This window comes from Mytilus californianus, unplaced genomic scaffold, assembly GCF_021869535.1.
Source record: "Mytilus californianus isolate M0D057914Y unplaced genomic scaffold, xbMytCali1.0.p SCAF_3, whole genome shotgun sequence".
Lineage (NCBI taxonomy): Eukaryota > Metazoa > Mollusca > Bivalvia > Mytilida > Mytilidae > Mytilus > Mytilus californianus.
In genome coordinates, this window is record NW_026262679.1 from 2,206,883 (window position 1) to 2,233,613 (window position 26,731).

General features: G+C 32.5%; 4 protein-coding genes across 6 annotated transcripts in view; 2 read left to right on the top strand and 2 right to left on the bottom strand.

The window, feature by feature from the left end:
- LOC127733820 (toll-like receptor 4) overlaps nt 1-4,042 on the bottom strand; it is a 155,586-nt gene extending 151,544 nt beyond the window's left edge. Inside the window, exon 1 of the mRNA XM_052243211.1 lies at nt 1,907-4,042. Within this exon, the coding sequence (XP_052099171.1) occupies nt 1,919-3,637 (1,719 nt within the window). The 5' untranslated portion in view covers nt 3,638-4,042 and the 3' untranslated portion in view covers nt 1,907-1,918. The remainder of the gene's footprint in view (nt 1-1,906) is intronic.
- Nucleotides 1-26,731, top strand: part of LOC127733826 (complement C1q-like protein 3) — a 76,651-nt gene that overhangs the window by 11,759 nt on the left and 38,161 nt on the right. The gene's annotated exons all lie outside the window — the stretch shown is intronic.
- Nucleotides 6,450-26,731, top strand: part of LOC127733825 (complement C1q-like protein 3) — a 58,443-nt gene continuing 38,161 nt past the window's right edge. Inside the window, exons 1-2 of one of the 3 annotated variants that reach the window (XM_052243222.1) lie at nt 6,450-6,552; nt 8,088-8,156. In XM_052243222.1, the coding sequence (XP_052099182.1) occupies nt 6,480-6,552; nt 8,088-8,156 (142 nt within the window). In that variant the 5' untranslated portion in view covers nt 6,450-6,479. Of the gene's footprint in view, nt 6,553-8,087; nt 8,157-11,345; nt 11,928-23,791; nt 23,902-24,326; nt 24,396-26,731 lie in introns of those variants that run through there. The other 2 variants (XM_052243219.1, XM_052243221.1) reach the window with 2 other exon arrangements.
- Nucleotides 26,118-26,731, bottom strand: part of LOC127733809 (band 4.1-like protein 4A) — a 95,449-nt gene continuing 94,835 nt past the window's right edge. Inside the window, exon 31 of the transcript XR_007997169.1 lies at nt 26,118-26,135. The gene's annotated coding sequence lies outside the window, so the exon portion shown is untranslated. The remainder of the gene's footprint in view (nt 26,136-26,731) is intronic.

A 26,731-nucleotide genomic window follows, 5' to 3' on the forward strand; every position in this document is an offset into this window, starting at 1 on the left:
ATTATATTTTATTCAGTGATTGTTGATCGCCAGCAAATTAAATTTCGAGTTACGATGTTAACTAGATCGTGATTTTGGTAAATAATCAACACAGAGCATGTTGAGTACGTGACAAATAAGTTAAATAATAGAGTCATGATATATTTTGTTTTTTTTATTTTCCATGCGTTCCCATTTTTTAATTAAACTTTTCCTTCACAGTTGTTAAATGATATGTTGTATTAAATTTGTTCCTTAAGGATTAGTTGTTACTATTTACCTCAATCGAAATCAAGTGAACGTTTGTTTACATCAGGGTTTTCCCCTCGCACTTACGCTGTGCGGTGGCTTAGGTTCTAACGAGAGGTCTCGTAGTAAATGTCACTGCATACGGGAATATATCGACGAATTAGTGTACGAGAAGACAATAATTCAATAGCAGTACATTTAGGAACATTTTGATAATATAAAGGATTTTCTGTTATAAGAAAGTTCACGTACACTTGTTTTATAGTAAAACTTAGCCATTCAAGTATATAAAACATATTTTTTCCACACATCCTATTAAATTGGTTCTGCACATGGTTCTGCTGCCATCAATATGTTAACCCAAGTGTTAACTGGGATATAGGAATATGTTCTTCCCTTGGTCTTCTTTCAGCAGTAAAACCCTTTCCATAGATTGGCGTTCTTTTTATCTGTGCTTGATGTATAAATTAAAAATAACAACCAATCAGAAACAGAGTTTAATCCGTTGCCTCGTGTAGAGAGAGTGCCACGCTTTCTGCAGTTTAGAACCCTTGCAACAACTCTTTCAGGGATTTGTAGGTAGTCTGTTGCAAGTCTTAAATTATGTCCATACCACATATATCCTTATTTTACAATAACATTCTAAATCCCCCCTTTCATCAAGGGAGACTCCCTATTGTAGGACCTATTGTATTAATTGTTAATTTGTTACTGAACATGCATGCAATATTTGCCACTGGGTGTAAAGCAAAGAACAATCAATCAAACAACTATACATGTATTAATGCCCCAATTTATGAAATAGTCCACTCAATTCGGGAAGACAATGTCAAATGAATGATGTGTATGATGATTACGTCGAGTTCAAAAAGAGGTAAATATAGCTATCTAATCGTTTTTAATAACTGATCAATATTTTGATTTTTGGACAAATAAATTGGTATATAACTCAATTCATAATATATTTAGAATCATTTTATTTCAAATAGGTTTCCTCCTTAAATATTCATAAAAAAATTTACTTCTAAATATCTAGTTTTATGTACACTTAACCCACACAAGCCCTTCATTGACCTATATCAATGGGACCGTAGATGAGTTTAGTTTACGCGTTGATAACACCACACCGAGTTTAGCTCAAAATTATATGAACACAGGTTAATAAAGTAAGTACTGTTACAAATAAGAACTTAATTAAGACTTTGACAAGTGTTGGTAAAAAACTAACAATGTACAAATTTCTTTACCAAACTTGAAAAGCCAAATTTTAGAGTGTGAATAATTTGATATACATAATCAAAGTTATCAATTGATATGTAGAGTGCACATTTAATTTTGAGCTTAAACAACATCTGGGGATTAGGCGGCCCACTGGGTCCTTCATATTCTAATACCTCCGATTAAACAAGTTCTCATTTACAGCTCTAACCAGCAACATAATACAAACAAAATTTACTATGTGGGTAATTTGATACAATGCACACAGGTATATACAGGTCTTTCTAATACATATTTTCACAAAGCAAGATAGGTTATCATGTCTGTGCAATGCCTTTTATTTCCATGTTTAAGCAATGAAACAAACTGTCTAGAATAAATACTGTGACATGAATAAAAATGTAAACAGCTATGCACACGCATAAAAGTGTATCATGAATGTTAAGCTGGACATTTTAACCTTAAAGATACTTCAAAAGAACCAAAGTCGAAGCTTTTGCCAAGCCATTTGGACTTCCTCCTTCTCGACTGGCCATTGAATTAAAAGTACATCTTTCCAAATGGTCGAAAATTCTACGGGAATATTATCCAAAGGGATATCTCTTGTAATAACAACAATCTTCTGCAGATTTTTGGAAAACTTTTCATACTGTGCTCGCTCGATTTCAAAACGAGTCCATTCATTTTCGACAATTGATGGCGAGACAAGAAATATAACGTGTCTGCATCTATGAATAGAAGTAGCTCTTTCGGTAGCTATTGATTCACCTACAATAAAATCTCTATCTTCGAAGCAAATTTTGAAACCCCATTCATCTTCTACCTTCTTTTGCAATTCTTTCACAAAAGAAATACAGTCATCCGAATATGAAACGTAAACGTCATAATCAAAAGTCAGCTCAAGACCTTTCTCTGCAAATCTCCGGATATTCCGGAAGAAAAAGAAAATTATCCTCCGTCTAAAATTGTACAATAGCGTTATACAAATCAAAGTTGATAAAACAGAAACCAATAATGAAATGCCTAACTTGATCCAAACGGTAGAATCACAGTCAACGAAATAATGATGAAAGTCTTCAGCGACATTTCTGGTATAGTTGATTGTTTTAAGTGAAGAAACCCAACAAGAGTAGTTACCATTTTTATCTAACATTACTTTAGTTGTCAGAATCCAACGCAAAAATATTGTTGTATCACATGAACAAATCAATGGATTATTACTGAGATATAATTTAAAAGATCCAAATTTGGTATGCTGGGTATCAATCCAACTAAGTATATTTTCCCGAATTGTAGTTAATTGATTGTGTGATAAATCGAGTTCAGTAAGGCTATCAAACTTTGTAACTACATCAGGCACATCATCAAACAAGTTATGAGATATATTGAGTTGTGTTAAATGCGGCAATTGCCCAAGCGAATTCATTTTCCACATATAGTTATATGATATATCCAAATTCTTTATATTAGGACAAAGACTTAATATTGATGAATTAGTTTGTAAAACGAGGTACAATTTTGTTTCCTTCAAGATGAGTGTTTTCAAATGGATTAAAAGTGGAATTTTCCCAGCTCCAATTGTAATATCGGAACTTATTCCTGACAAATCCAGATGCTCCAAACTATTAAATCCTTCTACAGTCAAAATTGGGAAAACATCTGTTTCAAAATCAGAAACTTCAAGATGCCGAAGGAAGCTATCGTTTACTTTTATTTCCCTGAAGCCATTTCTACCCATTACATGTGCTATTCTCACAAATTGTATTTGGTTCGGAACCGTAACTGTTATATTCTGTGTCTCTAATCTGCCTTTGTATTCAAGTCTTTGGATTGTAGTATGGTTATTTTTCGTCACCACGTCAAGGAAGACTGGGTTTTTGAACCTTAGCGGAAAATAGGAAAAATCAAACATTTTGATGTTGGTCATCCTGAATACATACAAGAACAGATTAATTGCCCAAGTTTCTATACTAAAACTATTAGATGATGCCATTATATGTTCAAAGCAATGTGGATGTTTAAACGAAACTATTGAATTGTTTTTAACTGAAATAATCTGATTGTCAAAAAAATCTATGGTCGTTATACAGATAGTTGATATATATTTCATCATCTCCTGTGTAAGAACAAACGCGTCAAGGTCGTGTTTAATATTACTATGAGTTATTCCTCGAAAAAGAATTGCATCCATTGATTTATTTTGAAATGGTTGTAAAATTCTGAGAGCCTGAGTTTAGTGAATATTGCTGTTGCTAAGATTTAGTACTTTTAGGTGAGGAAACGGTACTAAAACTCCAACTTCAATGACGACAAAATGTTTACAAGTTGTCATGTGGAATTCATTTATATTAACCGGCATATCTTGAAATGTCTCATTGTATAAAATATCAACGTGGCAATAGTCAAATCTAAACTTTCGTAAATTGTGCAGTTTCCTAAATTGCTGTCCAAACGTTGCGTTCAACACAAGATCAATTGACAACTCACGCAGGTTACAAAGTTCACCAACGGGAATTCTATACGGGTTGTATTCTGGTGTTTTCATATTTCTACTGACATCTAAAGCTGATAAATTCTGTAAGGATTCAAACACTCCAGGTGGGTAAGATGTACACATGTTTAATTGATTTTTTACCATGGACAACCGTCGTAATAATGACAAACCGGTGAAAGCCTTCGCATCCAAAAAATTCATAACATTATTATCAAGTATTAGATGTTATAGATACTTATATCTATGAAAACTGTTGTCACCCAGTCTGGTCAGTCTATTATAACTTAAATCCAATTTCTTTAAATCAGGCGGTAAATTTGTCGGAACAGATGTATCCTTGGTATGTACAATCAGCCTCCTTATCTTCTAATGTATTTAATGTGATATTGCATTGTGCATGTACTGTTGTATATGGATAAACAAGTATAATCCAAATTGCTATCATGATATACATTATTTTGATTAACTTAATTTGTTATCTACTTCCAGCGGTATAGACAAATTCGATAAATGACTGCAGTGTGTGCATGTTTTTAAATTTCTGTCTTTAAATGTGTAAGGATTTTTTTCTTTTATTTTGCCTTGACCGATATGATTTTGATTGCATTTAACAAGTTTAAAAACCAAACAAACAAACATCGTAATAAAACTTTATATCCACATTACGGTTTTACATGCACAGATAAATGATAATAAAATATAGATAAACAATGGCAAATATATTTCCCGTCCAAAAAACTTGATCACAGATTGTAATTAAAAAAGTTTGTTATTTCTAAAAAAATATATTAAATATATACAAAATACAGTAATGACCTATCATTTCTTATTTTTGCGGTATCAAGTACTTTATAATGACGCATTGAAACAATAGACACGAAATAGATAAGTTCTGAACAAAAAAAAGAATTAAAAACTATAGGTCATGGGTTTTTCATTGATTTAAGCAACTATTTAGTCAATCAGTTGATGGATGCATGTATGAAGCTTTTCTAGAAGTGCAAGTTGTTTTTTTCCTCCCCTTTATTAACTTTGTATAAAGAGTGCATTTATAGCAAGGGGCAGGAAATGCCTACCCGTCCGGAGCACTTGAGTTTTCTTCGTGTTGATTGACTTTATTGTTTCTTTTTGTTTTTTTCCTACGGCCATAATGATGTCGATCTTATTTCGACTAGCTGAAGGTTTTGACGGAAACCTATGCAGGACTGACGAAAATTGAATTCGTATTCAAGATCACGAATTAAAAAAAATGTGATCACGGATTAAAATCGTAACGTAAAATTCAATATTTTGTTCTTAATGTTTAAATTCGTTATAACAAATATGAGGAATTAGTTATCTCAGATTTTTGTTATTCGTGAGTTATTGCATGTGATCTTTTAATTTTATGCACTCAAAAAGCTTGAAAAAGTAAAAATAAAATCATAAATTTTATAGAAAAGAACGAAAGCCTCATAAATTCATCAGCAGTGTATACAAAAAGATAAAAAGAAGATATACAATTCGTGACACAAATAGGAAGAAAAACATGCAAATATGCTGCAAAAATTCGCTACCCTAACAAATGTCAATCGTGGGTATGTTCAAAACTTTTATATTCGTTTAAATGTTATGGGGTTTTATTGATCCCTGCCACATACCAAACGAGCTAAAACTTGTATTTTATTTATTTTTACTTTATAGACCTTTTCCCCAAAGTATTATTTTTTAGGCTTGGTACAATTTATTTGTCATAATACTCAATCTCTTGACTACATATATATTTTTGAAAGAGTTGTAAGATTCAGACCTTTTGCCTCGTAGCAGTCTAGTAACATTTTGGTCATATGACCGCTAATGCCAATGAAAGAACAGATTGACCCTTATTTTTTGCTTGTTCTTTTTTAAAATGAAGACATGTGATTGATAAGAACATTCAGAAGGAATACTCTAACGCAATTGCATTTGAATTATAAAGAATGATATAAAATGTAGAGCAAAAACTGAAACACACAAATTATATTGTTTATTTGTAAATATACACTGTACCAAGGAGATTGGCAATTTCTAAAATTGAACAACTATATTTAGTTTGAATCAAATCGCGCATGCATGTACAGTTGAACTATTTTTTGGGGAAACATTCTAATTGATAAAAACGATTACCATCTTTTTCAGCAGAAATAACAAGCTATTTGATTCATTCGAATCGTCAGTGGTGACATAAACAACGAAATATTTAAAAACGTTAAAGAGAAATATATATATAAAAAATTACATCAAGAAGGATGACACAGCTAGCTAAGAAATACTTGTGAATCGGGACGGGGTATCTTTGTCATTTGGAAATTTCTTCCGAATCCTAATATCACAGTTAAAGTATGCCTGACCCAGTGCAAAAGATATCTTTGTCCCGTTATTTCAAAGCTGTAAATACTATTATACTTCCAAGTGAAAATGCTATAATACATTTTTTTTTTACATGGCATATCATATAAAAAGGACAAACGAAGGAACAAAATTCGTAGAACAAAACTAGCGACAATTCGTAACAAGTAAAATGGGTTCGTCAACTCTTGTCTTGTTGTTACTGTGTGCAAACATTGGAAAATCATTGGCGAGTTGTAATCTAGGTAAGAATTCAAATATGTAAGATATTGACATGTATTTAAGTTTTATACACAGTTGTTAACAAGATGTAAGTGTTGTGAGTTATTTCTCTCTTATGATACACCCGCTATAAGTATTCAATATATAAGAATTTGATGATCGGTGGTGTGAAATATATGCTCACATAAAGCTTATGACATTTTCATAGACGGACAGAAGGAAAAACACACGGACAAACGATCATAGGAAAACCAATCTATCCCCTCCTTTGGTGTGATGATATAACAATTCTCATGAAGCCAACTTCAAATATCTATTCATACATTCGAGGTTGATACTGTCTACTTGGTAGTGTTCTCAACGTTTGTCCTACTAGTTCAAATCAATAACTATTGACTGGAGTTCCGTATGACACGGCTTTTCTCCTGGTACATGTTGAAATCATTCACAGAAGAAATGCATGCAGTGTTGGTGATAGATTGTGTTTAATTCGATCAGGCAAGTACCTGTGAATTGTGGAGGTGATTGTACAAGTCTAAGTAAGTCATACAGTTGTTCTCCATTCGTTTGATGTGTTTGAGCTTTCGATTTTGCTATTTGTTAAGGGACATTCCGTTTTGAATTTTCATTGGTTCGGTATTTGTGTTATTTTACTTTTTGGTCATACAGCTCTTTAATTGTCAATATAATACTTCCATGGTTATCTCATTTTATCGGACTTCTCAGTTTATACAGAGACATATAATACAATAATAACAGTATATGTATCTGGATTATATAATAGTCAGTTTCTGATTTTTATTTTGCCACATGCTTGTTATAAAATATTTGGCGATCACCTCCGTAATACACCCTTGTTTCCACTCATAAATATAAACGGAACATGCCTACCATATTGATTCAATTTTATAAACTTTCGGCATGACGAGTCTCAAAGGTGAGTCTCGCATCTTTCTATCTTTGTTTTAGATTGATCACAGTTGATTGCTTGTAGTGCTTAAAAGATATATGTATCTAGGTGTTTTTCTTTGAACCATCGATATGTTTAATCGTTGTTTTAAAGTATGGATCCCATACCGCACTGGCGTATTCTACAATGTGTCGTACAGGTGATTTATAGTCATTATCCTATACTGAAGTTGACCCTCTTAAATTGTCCTGTACCAAGTCAGGAAAATGGCCATTGTTATATTATAGTTCGTTTCTGTGTGTGTTACATTTTAATGTTGTGTTTTTGTTGTGTCGTTGTTCTCCTCTTATATTTGATGCGTTTTCCTCAGTTTTAGTTTGTAACCCGGATTTGTTTTTATCTCTATCGATTTATGAGTTTCGAACAGCGGTATACTACTGTTGCCTTTATTTAGTTAATGTGGTTGTCTGGCTATCGTTTGTAAAAACAAAATTACTCTTGCTAGCGTGTTCATAACCATATTCAGTCGATAGTTTGTAAAATTGTTCAAAGTCAATAATGTGGTACCTTTTAAATTCAGGAAAAAGAATGGCTAACGTTTGCTTGATTTCAATGAGTTTGTATAATTCTAATACAACTTTTATCTAGGAAAAACCACATGCGTGACGGAGGACCTTCTGCATATGATTATGGGAAATGGACCTACTTTAAAAGATGGTGAGTAAAGCTTAAAACTATGACAATATTCAGCGTTGCCTATAATTATGAACTCATGAACAATATTCCTATTGGAAACATCGTAATGATAAAATTGTGTTCGTGATTTTTTTATGCTTTTATTCTTCCAAATGCTTAGATTCGAACACAACTGATGAGTCTTATGAAAAAAAAACTGCGCGGATGATGTACTGAAATTTCAAGCCGTTACCATTTGGTTTATTTTCATACCAAAAACTGTTTTGTATCATAATCATAACTTCCAAACAATCTTATTCATTTACTGAACAAGAATTATAACGTTGTCCAAATAAACACACCACTGTCCTTTGGTCTTTAATTTGGTGGATAGTTGGTTATCATACAACATCTCATTATTTCGCTGTTTGAGAAATGATCATAGCAATAAAACATTTAACCACAAATCTTTATTTCTTGTATTAGTGTTAGAAGTAAACAATTGCGGTAAATGATCATTGCTAAGTTAAGTAATGAGAGGTACGAACGATTTAATGTAGCACCAATTTAAACGCCTGAACGAACTACCAAACTTTGAGAGGTTTACCTAGTCGATCTATCTTTATTTCAAATCTAAAATACGTTGTTAACACGTTGTTAGGGAAAAAGTTACTTTATAATAATAGCAAGTAAAACTAAAAAAGCTTTTACTCATTTTAACATTAACTATAAAATATTTACAGCACAAGATGCAAATTTTTGTCAATTATGTTCTCTTAAGTGATGCTCGAGGTCAAAATTTTTAAATCCAAAACCTAATTCTAATGTTGAAGAGCTGACGTTAATGAGTAAATAAACCATATGAGCTTCTGAATTTGTGAATCCTGGTCACATTTCATCTGTTAACAAAGGAATAAACTCAAACAACAGACATACCCCTAAAATATATTTTAACAACATCTCGAAAAAAAAACGAATAAAACGAATGTGCACCAATGAAAAAGGATTATGATAGACATTATTTTAATTTTTAGATCTCGAACGAAGACCACATTTTTTGCATCATTAAAAACATCTCAGCAAACTCTGTCTAATATTAAGGATATTGTGAAGTTTGATGACGCAAAGATCTATATTGGAGGTGGATACGACTCTACAACTAGAATATTTACTTCTCCACGGAATGGAATCTACATATTCTCCTGTACTATTATGGGTAATGCTGGATGTGCAGTTCATTTCCAGCTAAATAAGAACGACCAGTTATATACATCAGGGTTTGTCGCTAAATCGAACTATGGAGCTCAAACGGTGAACTGTCTCGTCGAGCTAAGGACAGGAGATAAAGTGTATGTTAAACATAGATCTAGTGCATCTGAGAGTGTACGTTGAAGTCACTTCTCTACATTTTCTGGTTATCTTTTGTCTAAGTAATAATATTTACTGTTCTCAATATTCTATTCTTTAAATTTTAGAACAAATCATTTTTATTTGATATCTTCTTGGTAAATCAGTCTCATGATCATCGAATACAAAAATGAACAATGATTAAAAGTTTTGATATTTCATGTTTTAGCGATTGATACCTTTCCAACCGTTTGTTGGTTCAATAAAGGCATTGACCGGAACTGCAGTTTATATGCAATATGTTAGCCCCTACTACTACATTTTTTGTAATAGCGTCTTAACAGGCTCCATAATTAGTCACATTTTGTATGTGTCAGAGTGTTATATTGAAGTCTGTGATTTGATAAAAATAATCTGCACTTTGTTTAAAAAAAAAATAATCATATTCGCATTGGTGTGATTTCATACTTCAAACAACGTTTTCATGATTAATATTAAACTGAATTTGATGTCTCTGGTATAACAATAAAGCCTAACTCTTTTGTACAGACATTTACATCACTGCAGATAATCGAAATGTCAAAGGAGATTATATTAAAGGTCTTCTATTGAATCAAAGATATATCAAAAATAACAGGCTTATAATTTGGTACACAGTTCGTCTACAAAAGACTCATCAGTGGTCTCGTTCAAAAACATTATTGAAATACATTGAAAACCAAAAAGTTTTAAAAAGATGTGCCAAGTTTTAAGACATAATAATGTCTGTAAACTGTAAGAGATTTGTATCTCACAGTACCTACAAAGGTGATTACGTTATATCTTCGAAGAAATTTATCTATTATAGACTATCTACTGTTGTTGGTGTTTTGACGAATGCATATGGAACACATCCTTGATCATCTTGTGCACAGACATTTCAAACATTAAGTACTTCCCGCTATAATCAAAAGTACTAAGATAAAAATCCATCATTTGATGAATAGTTGCGACCGATTTAATAAAAGTGTTATCGATTAGCTGTTGAATCAATAATATTTTGTTTTATTTCAGAATGATGTACATCTATACTTTCGTAGTTCAAAGTTAAAGGATTTTTTAATAAAACCCTACTTTATAAATGTTTTATCAATAACTGCAGACATTAATTGTCAACAATTCAGAATTTTCTAAATACTAGTATCACACTGATTGAAATCGGAAACTATATATATAGTATACAAACGAAATTTTAACAACTGAACTCTCTTCAACTATGTCGAACAGTAGTAATGACCAATGTTCTTTTTAGATCGTGATATTTGAATTTCTTATGGTAATCTTCATACCAAAATATATGATAAACGGTATATGTTTTCTTTTTGGTTAATTTTCCATTCTTTGATGCTGATGTTCCGTTGTCATCTTCTTATCTGTTGCACAATTTCAATTGACTCCTTATATGCGCATGTTTACGATTTCAATCAGTGTGATATTTTCATAACTTAAGTTGAACAGAAGAGATATAATATAATAAATTAGTAAAACATCTACTGAATTTTATAACACATATATTGGTTGTTAAACATTGATTCTTTCTCCACTAATTTGATTTAAAGATGTATATCACATTAAGTTTTCCTCCGTAATTTCTTAATATAAATAAGAATATGCGGTATGAGTGCCAATGATACTACTCTCCATCCAAGTCACAATGTATAAAAAGTAAACAATTAAGCATACAGTTTTGGAATTGTCCTTCAAATCTTTCTTTTTTAGCTGAATAGACGTATTTACTACAGTAATGAATATAGTATTGTTGTTTAACTATTGTCGAGATTTTGAAGGAGGTTTTTTTTTTAGGGTGTGGGGGGGGGGGGGTTGTGGATGTGTGAGGGGGGGAGGTATTTTATGTTAACATTTATTTACAAAATCATATCTTAAATGAAGGCGACAGTTGTTCAATGATGTATAAATCTCGTACAAATCTCGTAAATCGAAAGAGAAGACAAATCAAGGTAACAAACAGAAATTGAGGGAATCGAATGAACTGTATAAAGAGCGAGACCGGGTGCGTGGACAGAGTAATCGTCTCCTGCAATATATGCCTCAACAGCCATGCAAATTCCCACTCAATTAAAATGTCACAATTCGGAATAGGACACAATGGGTAAAATTACCAACGACTATACTAGTACCTTAAGATCTTATACTGCGAAAGTATGTCGATAGTGGCTTGAGACACCGACACAGCGTATCGGTCAACCATTTAGTGACTTAAACTTATGTAGTGACGATTTCATTTAATTTTCCTAAAAAAAAAACAATACTAATTTCAAAGTTCTAGTGTTTTAAATAGAATTCTGGATAATTAATTCAGCAAGAACATGTCTTTCTGTATTGTTAAAACTTTGTACAGTATTAAGTCGTCTTTAAAATACGGTCACCGAAATTATGGTGAAGGACGGTATGATTTCGTAACAACAGGTAAAGTACTTAGAGCTTGCTTTGTGTAATTAATTGATAGGATAAAATATTAAATGTGCTTTTATTGTTCTTTGTTATTTAATATATAAAGAAGTCTATAAAAACGACCAACCAACAAATTTGGTATCGGATCGTCTAGAATAGACAATACTATATAGATAATTTTACGGTAACAGATGTTTGCATCGACTCTGATATAAGATCTACAGGCAGATATGTCGGCTAAAACAAAGGCCCTATTCAGTGTCAATGTTTTTATTGAATGCAATAAAATAAGCGTTTATGTGTAAAATTAGCTCACTCGTTCAGATAGATTTTATACAAATGATTTAATGAGAAATCCTGCACCTCATAAACAAAATAAAACTAAATACTATACGGACGTACGGACGTGGCTTCGCACTTTTATAGCCCAAAATATCAAAATGTAGTAGTTCGTGTAAATTCATATATACAGAATAACTATACATTGTTTTGAAATATAAAATATATTTGAACATGGTTTAGAAACAGGTAGAATGCGAGGGTTTGTAGAGCATTTCTATCGTATTTCGACCGGATATGCCACATACCACAATTAACTTCCCTTTTAGTTCTTAATAACGTTTGTCATATTTAAAAAATCGCATCCTGTTTATTTGCCAGACCTTTTGTGTGTGTAAAATGAACAGTACAACATTTAAAAAGTAATAAAACTTTTTTTGGCAGACAGTATGGTCTGTTTGGCCTTTTACAGTCGACTAAATGTTATAAGTTTTGCTCATTGCTGAAGGGTGAACGATGACCTATAGTTGCGTAAATCCGTTTCATTTTGAGCTTGAGGTTGAATGGTTATCTTATTGGCAATCAAACCACATCTCTCGGCAAGTATGTTGCAACATCTGATAAACTGATTTCACTTAAGGTGAAGTACATGTTGTTTGATCATATTTCGGATTTTTACAAAATTCTATATATATTTATATATCTCGTTCAACTGCATCTGAATATTGAAAAAAATTGTATATGCAAAATTAACACATTGATTCTAAAGATATGATTAATTCAAAATCTTTAGAATAGAAGATTAAAATGTAAAGAAACGAATATTCATGTTGTTAAACAATTGTGATTTCGCAAAATCCGGTCCACACTATTTGTTTTTTGATGATATGTTAACATTGTACACAATTCCGTTTTAATGATCACTAAATTCGTGATTGTAGCCTTAAACATTAGCGTTTTTCTGGTACTTCATCACAGCCACCTGTCTCTGAAAAAATAGCTACATGTATATACCTTTAATTTTTTTTAACGTATAAAGGTTAAAAAAAATTAGAGACTAGTACATGAGAGCTTGGCGCCAACATGTCATTTCACTTATTTTGTTCCTCGACGCTTTTTCCACTGGACATATCGGTACTTTAATTGATAATGTCTTAAATATTTGCTGTTTATGTACATTCCTTATATTTATAGATCCGCGTTTATGAAGTTTTAATTGTTTGTATCTCTGGAAAATATAAATGGTGCATATTTTACTTAGTAGATATTAAGATGCTGCTCAAGAGTACCAAATGCATCCAAATTTTCTTTTTAATTCTGAATACCGCCCAATTACGTATACTACTACTTAATTTTTTAAATGACAACGTTCACAGTCATAACCAGGTTTCTAATTAAATAAGACCGTTGTCCATAGATATTCCATCGGAAAAGAGTTACCCGTGTGGAAGCTCATGTCCAACCAGAACACTAGCTAAATCATTTCACGAGTTACGATAAAATGCAGAGGAAGCATTAAATGACCCGTTTAAGGTCGTGTTCATGCAAAACGTCGCATACTGTAAGCCTGTTTGAAATGATGGTCATGTAATGGACACTGTTTTAACATTTAATTTGTTCTCATCTGTACACCGGATTTAATTGCCTGTAGATTAGACTTGTTCACAGGAGTAAACTACATAAAGGATTAATGTAAATGTTCATTATATAGAATATATGAATGGAAAACTACTCTTTTAACTTCTACAGCAGTTAGATGCAATCCATCTTTTGTGTGGGAGGGGGCATGTTTGTTTTAAAAAATGTTTTGATTTTAAATTTCCTGAGAAAAAAAATGTTTTAGAGAGGAAGTGAAACATAATTTGTTTCTATAAAAATGAAAGAGGGAAATTGAGTTTAAAAAATTCTTGTTCCTGTATGTTATTAAAAATAAATCACTGTTTTATTCTTTTGCTTAGAGTCAAAATTTGTGTTTGTCCAAACCCCTACTTTCCTTTCCCCACGGAAAAATTAATGGTTTGTGACTTAGGAAAACCGTTCTTCTAATTTGGAGTCTTTTTTTTAGTTTTACGGATGTCATGATAACGTTATAAAACAAAAAGCAACAGCAGTGTAGCATTAGGCAAAGATGAATTGAAATGTACAGCAACGCAGGATTACTCCGCTTAAAACTTTTTAATCCTCCCATATTTTTCGTTTTTCCTGCATTTACTATGAAATCGATTCTGCACATGGTTCTGCTGCCATCAATATGTTAACCCCAAGTGTTGACTGGGATATAGGAATATGTTCTTCCGTTGATCGTCTTCCAACAGTAAAATCCTTGCCATAGATCGGCGTTCTTTTTATCTGTGCGGGATGTATAAATTCACAGTCACGTCCGATCAGAGAGTTTTATCCGTTGCCTTGTGTAGAGGGAGTGTCACGTTCTCTGTAGTTAAGAACCCTTGCAACAACTCTTTTGTGGCTTTGTAGGTAGCCTACACAGGTAAAATAGCTACGGACGTTTTACGGAAAAATAGTACCACGTCTAAAATACGGATCTTACGTATTACGGACGGTCTAAAACATCCGTTTTACGGACGTTTTTCGTCCGTATTACGGCTGTAAAAGCACATGTTTTATTTTCACTAAAAATACCTTGTATGATATTTATCTTATATATTTCTTTCACTATAACATTAAGAAATTGATACATCAACGTGCAAAAATGGTTTAAAAGAAAATATCATGCCTTGATTTATAATAAAGGTTCATGTTTTTGACACCCCTTCATGAATTAAGGGTATACTGCCCTGCAAATATAGCATGAACTTGTCTTTTTCGTGTTTGTGTTACTGGTTTGCTGTTTCGTAGTAAAGGTGCCTATATGATGTATCTATGAATGTCAACAAAAGTAAACGTCATATATGCATCGAGCGATGTCCGTAAATTGCATGACCTTCACAAATGTTTTTCAGAGTATTTTTGTTCGTATATCACAATTGTAAATATTGTACAATCAAGAAATACGCATAAAGTGTGCTTAGATACTAATTCATATCACATTTATAAGTAAACTGAAAGGCATGTTTTACATATACACATGTAACCTGTATATGGAAAATGTCTACATTTCACACAGAAGGATATACATCGTTGAGACAGCAACCAAATGACAAAATAAAAACAAACAACATATAAAGGGCAATATAGTTGTCTTCAATCGAGATGAGCTGTCAACAACAAATGTTTGCACCTGTCCTAAGTCAGGAATCTGATTACAGTAGTTGTCGTCAGTTTATGTAGTTCATACGTGTTTCTCGTTTCTCGTTTTTATATAGATTAGACCGTTGGTTTTTCCGTTTGAATGGTTTTACACTAGTAATTTTTTGGGGCCCTTTATAGCTTGCTGTTCGGTGTGAGCCAATGCTCCGTGTTGAAGGCCGTACCTTGACCTATAATGGTTTACTTTTATAAATTGTAATTTTTCTATAAATTCAACCACCAAAAGATATATAAAAAAAATAGATTTGTACTTTTACCTGCAACTTAACAAAATCATATTTTTTTCCGTTGTAAATTTTGAATAAATATTATGAATAAATATCGTAACTAATATTTTAAATTTCACTCAATTTCATCCCCTTCTTTTATTAAAAAAACTAATTTTGACATTAGAAACAATTTTGAACAGCATGTGACACCCATATCTCAACTTTTTAAAAGAAAATATTAACGCAAGAAGATGCTTCTGAAAGATTGTTTTTCAACAAAAATCAAGTTTTTATCACAATTATTGTCTACATTTCACAAAAAATAGGTTCTTTTCTTTTATAGATATTAACACTGTGCTAAAAGATTTTAAAAATTAGCTGAGACAATCCTGACGTATCGTAAGACATAGATGTGTTGACGAACAAACATTGTGATCAAAATGGGGCACCTGCAAACTAGTCAACAGGGCCATTGAATTCTTTGGTGTATTAAAAGGTCTTGACATAATGATTAATATATATGGTTTTTAGTGTGGACATATACAAATCAATTATAATTTGACATTAACAAAGATAAAAGTCAGAGGTCACCTTCAATAGTAAGCGACACATCATACTTAGGTGCCGCTCTCATGAGGAAATTATTAAAAGCCTATGGCAAAGGATTTAAAAGTACTGTTACGGACAGAAAATGCGAAAAAATATCAAATATTTTTACATTAAGGTCAGAGGTCAAGGTCAGATGCTATTTTACCTGTGTATTGCAAGTCTTAAATTATCGCCATACCAAATATATCCTTATTAGGGAGACTCCCTATTGCAGGACATGTCTATTGTATTAATTGTTGAATTGTTCCCGTCCTGAACATGCAGGGAATGTTTGCCACTGGGCGTGAAGCAGACAACCATCAATCAATCAAACAACCATGCATTTATTAATGCCCCAATTTCTGAATGATTTCACTCAATTTGGGAAGACAATTTCCAATGAAGGATGTGTATGATGATTGCGAGTCCGAACAGAATTTAATAATGCTATTTAATCATTTTTAATAACTGATCAATATTTTGAGTTTTGGACAAATAAATTGGTATATAACTCAATTCATGATATAATTATAATGATTATATTACATATATGTTTCTTCCTTAAATATTCATAATTAAATTCACTTCTAAATATTTAGTTTTATGTACACTTAACCCACGCAAGCCCTATATTGACTACTAGTGTCATGTAATCAAAATTTGTTTTAACAACATGTAAACATTGATATTTACCAATGGGAACGTAGTAGAATAAATTATGTGAACACAACCTAATATAGTAAGAAGAACTAAATTACGACTTGAAAAGCCAAATTTTAGAATGTGAATAATTTAATATCCATAATAAAAGGTATCAGATAATATGTAGTGTGCACATTTAATTTGGAGCTTTTACAATTCTTCTCTGGAACCAAGCCGAAATGAGAAGACAAAAGAGCAGGACAAAGGATAAAAACTCTCAACATTTGTGGCCTATGCGTCCTATAAACCCCCGCCTATTATAATGTTTCCTATTAAAAAAAATAATTTACGGCTCTGATCAGCAACATGAATTAATTTACTATGTGGGTTACTTGATACCATACGCACAGGTATATACAGGTCTTTATAATACATATTTTTTCAAAGCAAGATACATGTAGGTTATCATGTCTGTGCAAAGCCTATTGTTTCAAAGTTTAAGCGATGACACAAACTGTTAAGACTAAAATAAGCTGACATGAATAAAGATGTGAACAGATATGCACATGCATAACAGTGTATCATGTATGTTAAGCTGGACATTTATACCTTCAAAATACTTCAAAAGAACCAAAGTAGAAGCTTTTGCCAAGCCATTTGGACTTCCTCCTTCTCGACTGGCCATTGAATTAAAAGTACATCTTTCCAAATGGTGGAAAATTCTACGGGAATATTATTCAACGGGACATCTTTTTTAATAACAACTATCTTCTGCAGATTTTTGGAAAACTTTTCATACTTTGCTCGTTCGATTTCAAAACGAGTTCATTCATTTTCGACAATTGATGGCGAGACAAGAAATATAAAGTGTCTGCATCTATGAATAAAAGTAGCTCTTCCAGTAGCTTTTGATTCATCTACAAAGAAATCTCTATCTTCGAAGCAAATTTTGAAACCTCATTCGTCTTCTACTTTCTTTTGTAACTCTTTCTCAATAGAAATACAGTCGTCCGAATATGAAACGTAAACGTCATAATCAAAAGTTAGCTCAAGACCCTCCTCTGCAAATCTCCGGATATTTCGGAAGAAATAGAAAATTATTCTCAACCTAAAACTGTACAATAGCGTAATACAAAACAAACTTGATAAAACAGAAACCAATAATGAAATGCCTAACTTGATCCAAACGGTAGAATCACAGTCAATGAAATAATGATGAAAGTCTTCAGCGACATTTCTTATATAGTTGATAGTTTTAAGTGAAGAAACCCAACAAGAGTAGTTACCATTTAAATCTAACTCTACTTTAGTTGTCAGAATCCAACGCAGAAATGTTGTTGTATCACATGAACAAATCAATGGGTTATTACTGAGCTATAATTTAAAAGTTCCAAATTTGGTATGTTGGGTATCAATCCAATTAAGTATATTCATCCGAACGTAGTTAATTGATTGTGTGATCAATCGAGTTCGGTAAGGCTATCAAACTCTGTAACTACATCAGGAACATCATCATACAAGTTATGAGATAGATGGAGTTGTGTTAAATGCGGCAGTTGCCAAAGCGAATTCAGTTTCCACATATAGTTATATGATATATCCAAATTCTTTATATTATGAGAAAGACTTAATATTGATGAATTAGTTTGTAAAACGAAGTGCAATATTGTTTCCTTCAAGATGAGTGTTTTCGAATGGATTGAAAGTGGAATTTCCCCGCTCCAATTGTAATATCGGAACTTATTCCTGACAAATCTAAATGCTCCAATCTATTAAATCCTTCTACAGTCAAAATCGGGAAAACATCTGTTTCAAAATAAGAAACTTCGAGATGCCGAAGGGAGCTATTTATTACTTTTATTTCCCTGAAGCCATTTCTACCCATTACATGTGCTATTCTCACAAATTGTATTCGGCTCGGAACCGTAACTGTTATATTCTGTACCTCTAATCTGCCTTTGTATTCAAGTCTTTGGATTGTTGTATGGTTTTTTTTCGCCCCCACGTCAAGGAAGACTGGACTTTTTAACCTTAGCGGAAAATAGGAAAAATCAAACATTTTGAGGTTGGTCATCCTGAATACAAACAAGAAAAGATTAATTGCCCAGGATTCTAAACTAAAGCTATTAGATGATACCATTATATGTTCAAAGCACTGTGGATGTTTAAACGAAACTATTGAATTGTTTTTAACTGAAATAATCTGATTGTCAGAAAAGTCTACGGTCGTTATACAAATAGTTGGTATATATTTCATCATCTCCAGTGTCAGAACAACCGCGTCAAGGTGGTGTATAATATTACCATGAGTTATTCCACGAAAAAGAATTGCATCCATTGAGTTATGTTGAAATGGTTGTAAAATTCTGAGAGCCTGAGTCAAGTGAATATTGCTGTTAGTAAGATTCAGTACTTTTAGATGAGGAAATGGTATTAAAACTCGAACTTCAAGTTGTCATATGGAATTCATTTATATTTAACAGCATATCTGAAAATGTCTCATTGTAAAAAATATTAACGTGGCAATAGTCAAATCTCAACTTGTGTAAATTGTGTAGTTTCCTAAATTGCTGTCCAAAAGTTGCGTTCAACACAAGATCATTAGACAGCTCACGCAAGTTACTGAATTTACCAACGGGGATATCATATTTGTCGTAATGGTCCAAAGTCTTCATATTTCTACTAACATCTAAAGTTGATCAATCCTGTAAGGATTCAAACACTCCAGGTTGGTAAGATGTAGACACATTTAATTGATTTCTTACCATAGACAAATGTCGTAATAATAATAAAGCGGTGAAAGCCTTCGCATCAAAAAAATTTTTAACATTATTATCAAGTATTATATGTTTTAGATACTTATATCTATGAAAACTGTATGCACCCAGTCTGGTCAGTCTATTATAACTTAAATCCAATTTCTTTAAGTCAGGCGGTAAATTTGTCGGAAAAGATGTAAATCCTTGATATGTACAGTCAGCCTCCTTATCTCCTAATAGAGATTTCCAATAAAATGACATTACTCTACATAACCAACGCATCTGAACGTATCTCGGCCTATTGCATTGAAGCATGACTGAGGGGGCATAGACTGCTTGATTTTTTTGCTCATTGAATACATATATTATGTTGGAATAGATGTTATTCCAAAATTAACCCAATCTGCTTTTTTAAATCTTTACATATTTTAATTGTTATCAAATTCTGGAAGATTTTATTGACAACGACCTTTAAGGGAATAAATAATCCAGTTACAGTAATCAAATGAACCGGTTATTTCATTTGACCCATATGTTTAGTTCTCTAATGAGGAATTTTCAAAACCATTGCAGTACAAATTAAGTTTGAAATAATAAAAATAATGAAATCTGAAGTGAGATGATATTCTCATTTTTAAGGTGTACACGACTAACTCCTTTTTTTAGCATAATTTTATAAATTATTTCAAGATACTTTTGCTCGACTCAAAAATACAGATAACAATTGCGTCTATCTGATAGCACTTTGTCATCTTTCCGTAGAATTTAATAAAATGGGATATGGAATTTATTGGAATGCATCTTCAAGAAATACATAATTACACTTTACTAAATCAGTATATTTTTCCTTTCTTTTTTTTAAAGATGCATGGGTGTGATTTAACGTCATTGCTCACAAATTGTTTCTGTGAAATGTTTGGAGTGCAACTTAAACAAATACGTCTGCAAAACGGACACAGACATGTATGGAACTTTTTATTGTAGTTTTGTTGAGTGGGATTCTTTTATTTTAATTACCAACTTATGTGGAGCAGGGTCTCCTTACCCTTCCGCAGCATCTGAGATCACCCCCAGTTTTTGGTGGGGTACGTATTGCTCATTCTTTTGTTTTCTATGTTGTGTTTTGTGTACTGTAGTTTGTTTGTTTGTCTTTTTATTTTAGCCGTGGCGTTGTCAGTTTATTTTCGACTAATGAGTTTGAATGTCCCTTTGGTATCCTTTGTCTCTCTTTTGTGATAGCAAGGGATTATTATATTTTCTTGTCTGTTTGTCCGTCCGTTCATCCATCCCGTTCCAATTTTAAAACTTTTAAAAATTATATACCAAATAAGGGTTTTACCTAAATAAAGTCGTTTTCTGAACATTTAAATGTGAAAATGTCAGGAGGCACACATGCACATGTATGTGTATCTTCAATATTCATAACCACGTCTGTGGTCCAATAGTAGCATGCTTGCCTCGGGTGCTGGAGGTCCTGAGTTTGATACTCGGCTGGTTCAAATCAAATATTGGCTGCATCAGTGCTATACACGCGATTTATGTTAAGGAGTAAGAGCACAATTTATGGTCCGGAGTCAGAATAATGTGTCCGGGTAGAGTGTCATGTCATTCTGTGGACCTTATAAACTAGCATGTTAAAAATTTGGACCAGCTTGTAGGTCTAGTACAAAGTCGGGTTCATATTTATTTTCTCGTCCTGAATATGCATATTCAAACTACATATGCGATGAACACTTATTGTCCAACATCCTGTTGATACTTATATTTTTGCGTTGAGCAAAGTCGTGATCTTCTACACTGCATTGTGAATAAAAACACCGAAAAGGAAAATATTAGCGTGCGTTTGGACTGCATTGTGCATCGAAATCATATCATCTTATTTTCTAATTTCTTTCTATGCTTATGACTTATGACACATGCACTACAATGATTTATGCAGTTTAAAAAATCGGTGCTCTATAAATTGTTTATCAATAAATGGATAAAATACTATATGTGAAGGCACTTCGAGGGATATAAAATATTTTGCCTGTAAATGTCTTGTATTTGGACTCGTATAGCATTTTAAGCTGTCGTTCCCGTTAAACAAGACAACACAGAACAATCCATAATCGAGGACACCTTCTAAAATACAACCTCTATAGGTAATTTATTCATTTATTAATTTTATAATAAATGGAAAATACTTTAACTTCGAAATGAATTGGAAGTGATAGTTTTATCTCATTTTTCAACTTTAATCAATCATCGACAAATCCAGACAAACAATGATTTCGACATTTCTGAACTTGTCAGCAAAATATCCTTCTAAAACATATTTTCCTCATAAAATATAGATAAATGGATAACGAAAAAAGTTAGCATTTTAGATATAGAATAATGGAGCGTTCATCTGCAATGTGTATTGAAAAGTAAATCCCATTATCAAAACCATGAAAGATAACACAAATCGATCGTATAATAGGTAAGGGATACATTTCTATACGTGATCTTATGTCAGAGAAAATTCAGGCGGAAATTTTGAGAACCACGTGATATATAAAAAATTCCTGATTTCTTTCTTTTTATATCCCGTAAAAAATATTTGATATGGACGAAAATTCCAGTGTATTGTTTTTATAGTCTTGGAATACTTGAGCGACGTATTTAACCAAATTCAATGGTTGGCAATAACCAGTCCCATAAGGTCCATACGTCGATCATGGGTTTGTCATTATTTAAGCAATACTCAATAAGTTGGTGGATGCATGTATGCTGCATTTCTAGAAGGGCCAGTTGTATTCCACCCCCCCCCTTTTATTAACATTATATAAAGAGTGCAATAAGCGGCGACTGGCTAAAATTATAATTTGTATTCGAGATCACGATTTAAAAAAAAAATGTGATCACGGATTATGATCGTAACGAAGAATTCAATATTTTGTTTTCAATGTTTAAATTAGTTTTAACAAATATGAGGAATTAATTATATCAGACTTTTGTTATTCATTAGTTATTACAGATGATGTATTTTTTAGCAGTCAAAAGCTTAAATTTTTTAGAAAAGAAAGAAAGGCTCATAAATTCATCAGCAGTGTATACAAAAAGATAAAAAGAAGATATAAAATTTATGATACAAATAAGAAAATCATGCAAAAATGCTGCGAAAATTTGCTACCCTCACAAATATCTTCGCATTTAAATTCAAGGTATGCCCATCGTGAGTATTTTCAAAACTTTTATATTCGTTTAAAGGTTATAGATAAGTTTTATTGATCACTGCCACATGCGTTTCTGGAGACATCATATTTCTGTCTGTACCAAACAACCTAAAACTTGTATCTCTGGCGTTTTTTTTGCTACTCAAGAGACGTTTTTCCTAAAAGCTTCTTTATACTTGGTACAATTTATTTGTCATCATACACTCTTGACCACATACATATTTTTTGAAAAAGTTGTGAGATTTGGACCATTTGCCTCGTGGCAGCCTGGTATAATTTTGGCTATATGACCCCTTATGCCAAAGAAAGAACAAATTGACCCTTTTTTGCCTTGTATTTCTTTACAATGAAGACATGGGATTGATAAGAACATTCAGAAGGAATGCGCTAACGCAACTGCATTTGAATTACAAAGAATGAGGTAAATGTAGAGCAAAAAGAGGAGGATGCCAATTTATTTAAGTTGAAAAAATATATTTAGATTGAATCAAATAGGAATACATGTGCAGTTGAATTGTTTTATTAGGGAACATACTAATTAATTGAATCGATTGCCATCTTTTTCCTCAGAGCTAATAAGATCTTTGAATCATTCGAATCGTCAGTGGTGACATAAACCAAGAAATATGTTTAAACTTTTAAAAGAAATATATATAAAAATAAAAGTGCACCAAGAAGGATAACAAAGCAAGCTAGAGAATACTTGTGAATCGGGGCGGGGGTATCTTTGTCATTCGAAAATTTCTTGAAAATCATAATATCACAATAAAATTGTCCTGACTCAGTGTTATTTCAACGCTGTAAATACTGTTACACTTCCAAGTGAAAAATGGAATAAAACATGAAACATCCGTGACAAAATGTAATTAATGTATCAAGTTACAGCAGTTGTTACATGGAATATCTTATAAAAATGAAAAATGGAGACATAATTCACAGAACAAAAACTAGCGACATTTCATGAAAAGTAAAATGGTTTCGACAACTCTTGTCTTGTTGTTACTGTGTGCAAACCTTGGAAAAGCATTGGCAAGTTGTAATCCAGGTAAGAATGCAAATATATAAGATATTGACTTGTATCAAATACAGTGTTAACAAGATGTAAGTACTGTGACTTATTTCTCACTTATAATACACCTACTATAAGTAATCAGTATACAAGAATTTGATGATCGATGGATATCAAATATACGTTCACATAAAGCTGATACAAAATAACAGGAAACTCTGATTCGTAGTTCCTAGGAAAAATGCGACATTTTCATAGACGGGCAGAATTATACTCAAACTAGACTAGGGACAGAGCTGGATAAGATTTAGTTACTTGATCATCGTTTGAGATCGCATGCTTATTCTGGATATCTATATTGGTGGAACCATTTAGTGGCTTGTCTCTTTACTGTTTCCCTTGCATCTGCCTTCAGCTTTTAACCATTACACCATTTTAGTTATATGCAACTTTTATTTTAGGAAAAACAACATGCGTGACGGAAGACCTTCTGCATATGATTATGAGAGCTGGTCCTACTTTAAAAGATGGTGAGTAAAGTTTAAAACTATGACAAAATTCTGAAAGACAACGTTGCCTATAATCGTGAACTAATGAAAAATATTCCTATAGGAAACAACGTAATTGATGAAATAAAAAGTGCAGAATTGAATTGTGTTCGTGATTCTTTTTATGCATTTATTCTTCCAACTGTTTAGATTTGAGCACCACTGGTGAATCTTATGAAGACAAACCGCACGGCAGGTGTACTGAAATAATAAGCCGTTACCATTTGTTTCATTTTTACACGAACAACTGTTTTGTATCATAACTTCCAGATAATCTGAATCATTTACTAAATAAGGATTATAACGTTGTCCAAATATTCACACCCTTGTCCTTTGGTCTTTAGTTTGGTGGATTTTTGTTTTATTGGTTATCATACCACATCTCATTATTCTTATGTTTGGGAAATTATCATATCAAAAACAATTAACTAAAACTCTATATTGTTTGTCTTAGTGTAAAATGACCCATTTACACGCCTGAACGAAGCAACTTTGTGAGGTTTAACTAATCTACATCTTTATTTTAAATCCCAAATAGGTTGTTTACACGTGTGGAAAACAAAACAAAAAACTTATCATACTCATTTTAATGTTAATTGTACCAATTTTACTGCACCAGATGCGAACTTTGACCATTAATGTTTCTTCAGTGATGCTCGAGGCAAGAGGGAGATATATTCCTGGATTCAGAATGATTTCCAAATTTTACTACAGCAAATTTCAATCAAACAAAACTCGTGTTTTCATGCCAGGACTGCCTAATGGGCTGGTGATATTTGGTATATCATCGATGTATAAAACCTTTATACATCTATGGGTTTATCGAATACTTCGTCAGTTGCGTTTACATGTAATGACAGTAATTTCATAAAGACAATCTTGGAATCTGTAGTTTTGGAATTCAAAAGATAAATAAAATGCTTCGCTGAGCGCAGCCTGATACGACCGCAAAGGTCGAACCCTGAACAGTTTGGGCAAATTTGGACACATTATTCGAGCTGAATTTGGATTGTGATCAAATTTTTGACATAATATAGGTTTCCGACTCAAAATAAATGTGGTCGAAGATCTTACAAATCTATTGCGCAATACGGTGCAATTGAAGATTTCTTCTTGCAACTTTTCAAAAATTCGAAATTTGAAAAATTTTGAAAAAAAATATGAATCCCTTAAAAAATTTGGAAAAAAAATCCCTTCCCAACTTTTTGAAACCCTCCTTGGAGCAATAACCCCAAAACTCAATCCCAGTCTTTCCTTTGTAGTATGGAACATTGTAGTACAATTTCAGAGAGATCCATACACTAAAACACAAGTTATTGTCTGGAAACTAGAAAAATGCTTGTTTTTGGCCCTTTTTTGGCCCCTAATTCCTACGTGTTTGGGGCAATTAACCCCGAACTCAATCACAGCCTTCCCTTTGTTATATGGAACCTTGTGGTACAATGTCAGAGAGATACATACACTTACACACAAGTTATTATCTGGAAACTAGAAAAATGCTTGTTTTTTGGCCCCTTTATGGCCCTTAATTCCTAAACTGTTGGCCCCATAACCCCTAAAATAAATTCCAACCTTCTACTTGTGGTATTAAACATTGTGGTACAATTTCAGAGCAATCGAAATACTTATACACAAGTTATTATCCTGAAACTAGAAAGATGCTTGTTTTGGGCCCATATTCCTAAACGGTTGGGGACCATCATCCCCAAAATCAATCCCAACCTTCCTTTTGTGGTACTGAACCTTCTTAAAAAATTTCATAGAGATCCATTCACTTAAACTAAAGTTATTGTCCGGAAACCAATGTGTCTTCAGACGACGACGCAGACGACGACGACATCATACCATTATATGATCCCAAAAAATTGTTTCCGGTCGTATAAAAAGCGGAGCTAAATAAACTAATCATAGATACCAGGATTGAAATTTTGTACTTTCGTCTTTAAAAGACTCATCAGTGACGCTCGGTTTCAAAAAAAGTTAAAAAGGCCAAAGAAAGTACGAAGTTGAAGAGTATTGAGGACCAAAAATACCTAAAAGTTTTGCCAAATACAGCTAAGGTAGTCTATTCCTGAGGTAGAAAAGCCTCAGTATTTCAAAAATTCAAAGTTTTGTTAAATATGTGTTGTCCATTTGGATTTAGACAATTAAATTAGAATTGATTTGTCATTAGAAATTATTCTTTTAGACGTCTGTTGGTTAAAGAAATCATATGAGCTTCTTTATTCTTGTCACATTACTTCTTTTAACAAAGTAATAAACTGAAATAACTGACACACCCCACTTAAATCTATTTCAACAACACCTCAAAAACCCGA